Below are 9,831 nucleotides of genomic sequence, written 5' to 3' on the forward strand. Positions count from 1 at the left end.
GAGTCAGCGGTAAACATCTTAGAATGCTGAGTCAGCGTTAAACATCTCAGAATGCTGAGTCAGCGTTAAACATCTTAGAATGCTGAGTCAGCGTTAAATATCTCAGAATGCTGAGTCAGCGTTAAATATCTCAGAATGCTGAGTAAGTGTTCACGCTGTTGTTTTCCTGTTCATGGAACCTCTCAGCTCAGTCAGGATCAGGATGCTGTGACTTTTAGTTTACCATGCCCAAACAGCCAGCTTCCATTAGCTCGGTTTGGAGCACCAAGGGCCCCGCCTTCGGCTACTGCCCAGAGCACCATGCACCCGACCCGTATGGCCCCTCCTGTTGGTGGTGAGTCCACAATAATGCAAGCCATGAAGCTAATTTGGGTAGAGACCAGATCTTCAGCCCAGGGCCTCGATAGCATGTGTCCTGGCAAGAGACTAATGGCGCTTTACCACTGTCCCAACTCTCATCGGTTCCGCACCACACCAGTTAAGGGCCTGCCCCACTGCCGGTACCCCACCCCCACTCAGATCAGTTTAAGGGACCACCTTGATAGAGGTTCCAAGCAAATTGCTCCCAGGGGCCGATGTTGATTGAATAGCAGAGCTAAGTCATGGCGACACTGTCGCTCAGTTGGTAGAGCTGTTGCTTCTCATTAAGAAGGTTCAAATCCCTGCCCGGGACCTTTCTGAGTGGAATTTGCATGTTCTGTCTGTGCTGCGTGGATTTTCTCCCACAGACCAAAAACATGCATGGTGGGCTGATTGGTAACTCTAAACTGTCTCTAGGTGAGAGAGAGTGAATGTTTCAACAAAGTTAAGTCAGGTCCTCTGGACAGCTTCTTTGTGTTGAAACATTTTGTCTTTTATCCAAAAGACTTCATCATTCTGAGAAGCCGCAACAAACTCAGTCTCATAAGTTGCACACTCACATAGTGGGCCAACCAGTTTGATGGTGAAAAAAATGGTTTCTGGAGTCCAACCTCTCCCCCGCTAATTCGTCTGAGGTAGCCATGGCCAAAGTGGTTCAAAACATTAAAGTTCATGCTCAATAATCACCATGAAACTGGTTGGCCCACTATGTGAGTGTGCTACATGACGACAAACTCTGATCTGGAGATGGGTCGGCTCGGACCATGAACGTGAGCTTCAAATGGTTTAATGAACAGATGAGATTAAGCTGGTTTATAATCTGAAGCAGGAGTCAAAAACTAACGTGTAATTTATGCTACTCTTATTTCTGCTGCTGTTCAGTTTGGTGACACACTTCTTTTCCGATTTAAGCAGTAAGGCTCCAAATGGATTCATTCACAGCTGAAAACAGGACTAAAGAAAATCCTTATGTTGCTGGTTCATATCCGGCTCGAAGGACCAAAATTTTGGATAAAAATATCCTCTTTTCATCATAATTACTAAAAGAAGCCACACAAGGACACAAGAAGGTACTTAACTGGTTTTTATGTGCAAGGACAGACACATTCAACAGGCTTACACAGATGTCTCATTTAAGTCCGGTCGCAAGAATCTGCACTGGACTGTATGCAAGGATATTTTGTATACATGTTTATTAGCCCTCACAGTACACAGTCAGTCCATGCTGATCTCGGCCTCTCATGCAGGATCAAATCTGCTCCTCTCTGAGAGAGAAAATAACTCTCTGAACTCGCACACGTTTCAACATTAATTTAACATTAGTTAGTGATAAACATCCTTGACCTTGAGCAAACCCCCCCTGACAGCAGCCACTTCTGACTGGAAGTCTTTTATATAAAAGTGTTTTAATCTGCAGATTTGTGTTTGATCCATTTCAGGTGAGAGCTGTAGTCGACTGGTTGAAGAGCGAGACCTTCGTTCTCTCTGCCAACCTTCACGGAGGAGCTCTGGTGGTCAGTTATCCGTATGACAACAGCAACAGAGGTAAAAACGTCTGCTGGCAGCTTGGATACCTGCAGGACAAGTAAACGAGTTCACGTCTCTTCTGACTGTTTCACAGGCCCGGAGTTGGTTCGCCGGGCCAGCATCAGCCCCGATAATGATGTGTTGATTCACCTGGCCAAGGTGTACTCCTACAGCCACGCCCGGATGTCCCAGGGGAGCCCGTGTGAGGACAGCGGAATGTTCCCGGACGGCATAACCAACGGATACCAGTGGTATCCTCTGGAAGGTCAGCAGGACTACCGGACAAACCTGGAAACAAAAACAATTTAATGTTGCTGTTTTATTAAAATGCTTCAGAAGATTCAAACAAAGAATCAAACAGGGTCAGAACACGTTAACAAGAGACAGTCTTTAGGACGATTATTTACCAACCGGACTTCTAAAGGCCATCTACATTAAATATTTTGGATTCTAACTCCTCCATTTTTGGTTCTGGTCCAAACCAAGTGTAGATTTATGATGGGAATGATTTTTATTGACGTTATTTGGTTATAAATTTGTTCCATCAAAGTGAAACCTGAAAATGTTGCAGTTTGTTCAACCAGAGGTGGTTAAAATTTACTATAATTTCCAGATTATAGAGCGCACCTGAATATAAGCTATGCACACTAAATTAAAAACAACAACAAAAATAATTGGTACATGTATAAGCCGCACTTGTGTATAAGCCGCACTTGTGTATAAGCCACATTTGTGTATAAGCCACACTTGTGTATAAGCCGCATTTGTGTATAAGCCACACTTGTTTATAAACCACACCTGTGTACAAGCCACACTTGTGTATAAGCCGCACTTGTGTATAAGCCGCATTTGTGTATAAGCCACACTTGTGTATAAGCCACATTTGTGTATAAGCCACACTTGTTTATAAACCACACCTGTGTACAAGCCACACTTGTGTATAAGCCGCACTTGTGTATAAGCCACACTTGTGTATAAGCCGCACTTGTGTATAAGCCACACTTGTGTATAAGCCGCATTTGTGTATAAGCCACACTTGTGTATAAGCCGCATTTGTGTATAAGCCACACTTGTTTATAAACCACACCTGTGTACAAGCCACACTTGTGTATAAGCCGCACTTGTGTATAAGCCACACTTGTGTACAAGCCGCACTTGTGTATAAGCCACACTTGTGTATAAGCCACACTTGTGTACAAGCCGCACTTGTGTACAAGCCACACTTGTGTATAAGCCGCATTTGTGTACAAGCCACACTTGTGTATAAGCCACACTTGTGTATAAGCCGCATTTGTGTATAAGCCGCATTTGTGTATAAGTCGCACTTGTGTATAAGCCACACTTGTGTATAAGCCACACTTGTGTACAAGCCACACTTGTGTATAAGCCGCATTTGTGTATAAGCCGCATTTGTGTATAAGCCGCATTTGTGTATAAGCCGCATTTGTGTATAAGCCACACTTGTGTATAAGCCGCACTTGTGTATAAGCTGCACTTGTGTATAAGCTGCACTTGTGTATAAGCTGCACTTGTGTATAAGCTGCACTTGTGTATAAGCCGTGGGTGTTCACATTGTAACATGAGTGGCAGCTCACAGCTACTGAGAGAAATGTGCAGCTCCTGTTGTAGATCAAGAATCAACCACCAGCTGTGTTTTATAGACTTTATTTTACTGTTCAACACAAACAGACAGAGTGAACCCCACAGGTCTTTATGACAACTACCTCCCTCACTCATGGTTCCTCTACTGAATGGACTAACACAAACTATCACATAAAGAACATAAACTAGTCTAACAAGAACAGACCAATCACTAAAACAATGATGCTAAACAGCTAACTGAAATGATTAACAATTAACATAAATTCTACCCTTAATCCCTCCCTTAAAAAAATACAGTACTAAATGTTTTTAGTGGCAGGATGTTCGTTTGCAAAAAAAAAATTAAATTAGCCGCAGCATTATATAAGCCACAGAGTTCAAAGTGTGTGAAAAAAGTAGCGGCTTATAGACCAGAAAGTACGGTGATAGTTTGATTTTGTAAATGTTGATGTTCACCCTGTTATTTTTTTTTATTTTTAATAGTAAATACTTCAGCATATGTTCAGCTATTTGAGCTATTCGGTTTATCAAAATGTTCAGCTTGTTTAGAACGTTACGTCTATGACTTTTGTTTTTTGTAGCTTGGATACTTTAAAAAAAAAAAAAACTTTTTTAGCTTGTTTTTCATTTAAATGAAACCAGCTTCTTGTTGCGCTTTTAGCTATTACTTTGTTTCTTTTTATCTTTTTGCTGGTTTCAGCTCATGTCTGTCGTCGGGCGGTTTTGTTGAGAATAAGAATAAACGTTTGTGTGCAGGAGGGATGCAGGACTTTAACTACGTGTGGGGCCAGTGTTTGGAGCTGACTCTAGAACTTTCCTGCTGCAAGTTTCCTCCACCTGAAGAACTTCCTGCTCTGTGGATGGACAACAAGAAGGCTCTGCTGGCCTACATCCAGCAGGTCCACCTGGGTCAGAACCTGTCTGCACGTCCACCTGTCTGTCCGTCTCCTCACCTGTGAACGGTTAATAAATAAGTATGTGTTTGATTTTAGGGGTGAAAGGTCGTGTGTTCGCCTCTGGCGTGCCGGTGCAGAACGCAGTGGTGGAGGTCAGAGGTCGGCAGAACATGTGTCCGTTCAGAACCAACCAACATGGAGAATACTACAGACTGCTGCTGCCTGGAAACTACACCTTCACAGTAAGCACACGTCACAAACGAATGAATTATTCTGATAAATAATAATCTCTGAGCCATCAAATCATATACATTTATGTGTGTGTGTGCATTTACTGTCATAACGTTATTTCATTCCTGTTCTTATTGTTGCTTCCAGCTATTCTCAGTTTTTCTGGTTTCTTTGTTTGTTCTGGTCTCTTTGATGGACAGGTAACGTATCCGGATCACGAGGTTCTGACTCAAACCCTCAGCATCCCTTATGGTCCAGATCGATACTCGGCGAAGCAGCATGACTTCCAGTTACGACGCGCTGCTACGTTGACCGGCCTCGTCCCGGCAGAGCCCACCCGAGCTGACCTCACCCCCACCTGCAACAAGTTAAACCTGGAAGGAGGCGGAGCCATGACCACGCCCACCTGGAGCACTCTCACAGTGGAGCTCAGTTTAGTGGTGGTGCTGCGATCGCTGGTGGACTGAAGTTCTTGTAGCAGTCTGAGTCCTCGAGGCGACCCGCAGGATCAAACAGTAAAACCAGCACCGGAACAAAAACATCATCTTCTTCAGCAGGTGCTGAAGGAGTGTGTCGAGGCTGGAGTTTGGCTTCATCACTTGCTACCAGCTTTGACGCTCCAACAACCAAAAAATGGGAGTAAACGGGTGAAGCACACGACTGTTCATGACGGCAGGAAATGAAGCAGAAACAATGAAAGTTACAGAATTCTCACCGAACGGGCCTGATCTGGCAACAGAAGTCCTGATGACGACTCAGTTCCACCTGTTTTAGCTACAGGGTCCTAGTTTTGGCAGATACCGTCCACGTGGAAGAACTTACACCGAATTTTAGATATCAGACATTATTCATATAGTTTGTTGTGAAAATGTCACGTTCAGACATTAAGTTAACTGATCACTAACGGTGTATTTCTGGACATCAGCTTTAAAAGGGCTAGTTCAGATGTTTGGGAGTAGGATCCTGTGGAAAGATGATCAGGTTGTTTGTAGACACAGTTTACTTCGGTTCAGGTGGACGGCTAACAGCTACTATCTGAAAACAAGTCCAGTCTCACAAGTTTTATAACAGTTCCCACAAGCACTATCTTAAAAACTTTTACATCTTCGTCAGTTTTGCATGACGCGGCTCTTCCAGAAGAAATAATGTGATATTCTTGCAGGAAGTGCTATAGCCAGCTGCTGCTAACTCTTATCCACAGAATTATGTGTATAATGTTTACTGTAAAACTGACAAAGGTCTTTAAAGTAGTTTTTTTATTTGTTTGAGTTATTTTAAAACTGCAGCAAACCGCTTTGATCTTGGCCTCGCTCAGACTAGCCATTAGCTCGTCAGTCTGCTAACGGTTATGCTAAGACGCGACGAAGAGTTCATAAACACTTTGATTAAAGAGAAAATCCAAAAAAGAATGTCGTATTTGTCAGTCCGAGGTTTGTTAATCCAGGATAATGAGGCATTTTAAGCAGTTTGGATTGTTTATTTTCTGGACAAAGTGTGGGCTGAAAATTAGCTCACAGAAGTAGCTCTTAGCTACATGTAGCCTTTCGCTAGCTACGCTTGGTGTAGCATCATGTGGCCTTTCCCCATTAGATGTACAAATAACTAATGATCAATTTAACGGTGTTGTAAACATTTTTTAAAGCAGCATTTGAATAAATCCCTGTCAGATTTTTCAGACTGGACTGGTTTTAAGACTTTAGCAAGCTGCATTAGCCGTTAGCTCACCAATCTGATCAGAATTAAACTATCATTTTAAACTGAGGTAGTTTAAAGAGCTTTCTACAACATTTAATATATTTACTGTTCTTAAGCTTGTCATTAAACCCAACTTCAAACGTTGGGTTTAAACTGATATGGCTAATTTGGTGAGCTAATTTGCTAACTAGCCAACATGCTAACCCGGTTAGCGAACCAATGAGTGAATTCAGCCAACACAACGATTTTACATCAAAAACAGACCTTTACTTTGGGTAAAGCTGTTAATTAAGTCTTACTGAAGGTTTAAAAACAGTAAATAAAAGAAGGTTTAAGATTCTGAATGTCAAACGGACCCGCTAACTCGTTTTCATCAACGTTTTGTCAAACGAGCAGATTTACGTCGTCAAACAACTTCCTGACCGAAACTAGCAAATATATGCGGGTCATTTTTAATGCTAATCAGTCTAAAACGTTTAATGTTTAATATGTTGAACATCACATATTCCAACAATCTCCAGATATTTGAGTCTTTTTCCTTTAGTTTCACTTTAAAAACACAAAATCACTCAACAAGTGGAATGTGAGAGAAAAAAGTTCATTTAAACTTTACTTGTAATTAGGAACCTCTAAAAGTTGAGCTCCAATGATGGAACCTGAGGAAAAACACAACATAATCCAAAAGTGGAACACTTTCCTGCACGTTCCCATTATAAAGGTTTTTAATCTGGATTAATCTGTCTTCACCGGGGAGGAAGGCGCTCCTTTGTCTGAGGACTTAGTGACGTCTCTCCTGCTCAGATGTTCCAGCAGCGGCTGTAATGTTATCTGTGAGGAGGCGCACTTAAACTTATCTCTTGAAAGGAGAGAACGCTGCTTTTAGACGGGCAGGAGTTTAAACCGGTGAGTTTAAAAAATAAAAGTACTTCCAGCTCGGAGCGCGGCGAGCCGAGAGATTAATCCACCTGGTGACGCAACGTTTCTGTCACTCTTTATTTATGACGACAGGAACACCAGACGGGTTCCTGCAGGATCTTTATGAGCCCGAGGACGGAGGTTTTAATCCAGAAGTTCCTATTTGTAAGTGTCATCATAAAAACAATAATTTAATGTCTTTTATTTTATTGTCTAATAGTAAAGAAGTAGGGCGCTTTACATTTGTAAATAAAGTGCTACATTTCTTGTCATAAAACTAAATAAATTAACATAAAATTGAAATGACTACAAATAGTTAGGGCCATAAAACGACAGACAACAAATCCTGTCTGAAGGATCCTGTGGTTCCTCCGGGTGGTTTGGAAGTGACCTCCAGTAACTTGAAGACACAAAGGCAGGGAGATGTTTTGCAGCTCCAGACTGAGATAGCGAGGAGCTGAGACTTTATTTTCAGATGAAGAACGAGGTTTTACGCAGGTGTTCAACGTGTCAGTCAAAGGAAAGGTGAGAATCAAACCAGACGCCAAGGTTGGTCCTGACCAGAACATGTTCTGGTTGCTGTGGGGGATGACTGGAACTGATGGGGTGTGCCAGTCAGCATGGCCTCAGTTTCCGAGCTGTTCAGTTGGAGAAGGTTTTGTTCATCCATGACCTTATCTCCTCCAGACGGAGGTGAGTGGAGAGTGGTGATGTGGAGGATGAAGCAGGTGGTTGAGAGTCATCGTCATAGCAGTGGAAGAATATTCCATGACTTGAGCAAGAGGAAGCATGAATGATGTGAAGAGAGTGGGGCCAAGGACTGACCCTTGAGGAACCCCACAAGTGACGGTATGATTCTTTGACTTGGCTCCACTGTTGGTAACAGTCCTGTCTGAAAGGTAGAACTGGAACCAGTCAAGAACAGTATCATGACGCCCAGTATGTGAAAGAGGCGGTTCTGGAGACTATCGTGATCATCGGTGTCAAATGCTGAAGATGAGAGACGGTGAGCCTGCATGTGCTGCCACCCACAGATCGTTGGTGACCCGACTCACAGCTGTTTCAGTGCAGTGTGAAGAGCAGAACCTGGACTGAATCAGCTGATCTGTGGTCGTTGAGCTGCACGGCAACAACTTTCTCCAGAACCTTTGAGAGGATCTGGAGACTAGCTGTGGGTCTGTTTGATGGGATTTCCAGGTCCAGGGTGGGTCTTTTCAGGAGAGGTTTGATTGGTGCTGGAACAGAACCAGACTGAAGAGACACGTTGATGGTAGAGGTGACTACTGGACCAGTGGTTGAAATCATCTTAACCAGAGGGTCAAGGGAACATGTAGTGGTCTTCATCGTCCTGACGATGTCCAAGCTCTCCTGCGGAGTCGGGAAAGAAGAGCGGAGAGATCTTGACTTGCGGCTCTTTGGGTTCACATGGACTGAGTGCAGGCGATGGAGCGTGTTGAGCTCATTTTGGTGCTACAGTTTCAAAACGTGCTGCACTGATCAGCAGAGGATTAATAATTATATTTACACATTATTCTAAACTAACAATAATAAAACCTACAGTGATTATATCTCCAAGTCTAACCGTTAAGAGCAAAATATGAAATAACAGAATAAATGAAGTAAATTAAAGCTAAAAAAGTTAAATTATACTAAAGCGCCCCCTGGTGGCAGAAGTTGGTCATACAACTCGTTTAATAAATCCAATGTAGTTCTAAATAAACTTTACAGTCAAGGAGGAAAATTAAGTCCATCCCTTTAGTTTTGGGTTTTACATGTCATGAAAAATGTTGTGAAATTATTCAAATCTGACTTCAAGTGTTTTTTTATCAAACTGAAACAAAAAGTTGAAGCTTGAGTTAAAAGCTGGTTTGTTCTGCAGGATCCCTGAGGTTGAGGATGATCAGCAGTTTTTGTTGTTCTTTAGGGTACAGGTGTGTTAGCACAACGCCAAGATGGTAAGGCATCAGCAATGACCTCTTCTCTCCCAGGCTCGGCCATCGTTCAGACGCCCTGCAGCTGTTCCCAACACGACACATGAAACGTTTTTACTGTTTGTTTTTTATATGGTGGCACAGTGGATCAGCGGTGACTCAGGCTTCCGTCACTCGAACATCGGACTCGTGTTCCGCTGTGAAACGACGTCACTGATTGTTTTTGTTTGTTTGAACGTGAAATCAACTGAGCCCGAATCTGAAGGGAAATGTCTTAATAAAGTTTTAATAAATATGTTTTAGTCCCGTTCTTATTCACTCGTTTGAGTTTTGACAAACTCACGACAGATGTTTCATAATTAAAGCGTTTCGTCCCCCACCCCCACAGAGACTGTTGGACAAAAAGAAGAAGCAGGTCAAGATGATGAACGGTTTCTTTACACAAAGATGGCCTCCTTTACTCCTCTCTCAAACCATCGTTCCTCTCTGTCCAGGATGTGAACATCTTCATCCCTGAAAGAGTGACCTCTGGCCTGGAGATGAGTGTAGACCGCAGAGTCCTGGCCTGATGATGTTGATCTTCTGTGCTGGTCCATCCTTTTGGCCAGTGGCTGTTTAGTTTCCCCGATGTAAGACTGATCACCCTCCTGACACTGAACAACATACACAACATT

The 9,831-nt window shown here is 42.8% G+C and overlaps 2 protein-coding genes across 2 annotated transcripts in view; one reads left to right on the plus strand and one right to left on the minus strand.

Moving 5' to 3' along the window:
• LOC119428444 (carboxypeptidase M) overlaps positions 1 to 5,083 on the plus strand; it is a 19,315-nt gene extending 14,232 nt beyond the window's left edge. Inside the window, exons 5-9 of the mRNA XM_037696123.1 lie at positions 1,800 to 1,905; positions 1,982 to 2,152; positions 4,246 to 4,398; positions 4,482 to 4,627; positions 4,817 to 5,083. Coding sequence (XP_037552051.1) covers positions 1,800 to 1,905; positions 1,982 to 2,152; positions 4,246 to 4,398; positions 4,482 to 4,627; positions 4,817 to 5,083 — 843 coding nt within the window. The remainder of the gene's footprint in view (positions 1 to 1,799; positions 1,906 to 1,981; positions 2,153 to 4,245; positions 4,399 to 4,481; positions 4,628 to 4,816) is intronic.
• Positions 5,084 to 8,288: 3,205 nt separating this feature from the next.
• The window catches only part of dclre1c (DNA cross-link repair 1C, PSO2 homolog (S. cerevisiae)), a 20,135-nt gene continuing 18,592 nt past the window's right edge, over positions 8,289 to 9,831 (minus strand). The window contains exons 16-17 of the mRNA XM_037696125.1: positions 9,655 to 9,690; positions 8,289 to 8,594 (exon numbers count right to left, since the gene is read on the minus strand). Coding sequence (XP_037552053.1) covers positions 8,289 to 8,594; positions 9,655 to 9,690 — 342 coding nt within the window. The remainder of the gene's footprint in view (positions 8,595 to 9,654; positions 9,691 to 9,831) is intronic.

Source organism: Nematolebias whitei, chromosome 22 (genome assembly GCF_014905685.2).
Source record: "Nematolebias whitei isolate Nwh7 chromosome 22, NemWhi1, whole genome shotgun sequence".
Lineage (NCBI taxonomy): Eukaryota > Metazoa > Chordata > Actinopteri > Cyprinodontiformes > Rivulidae > Nematolebias > Nematolebias whitei.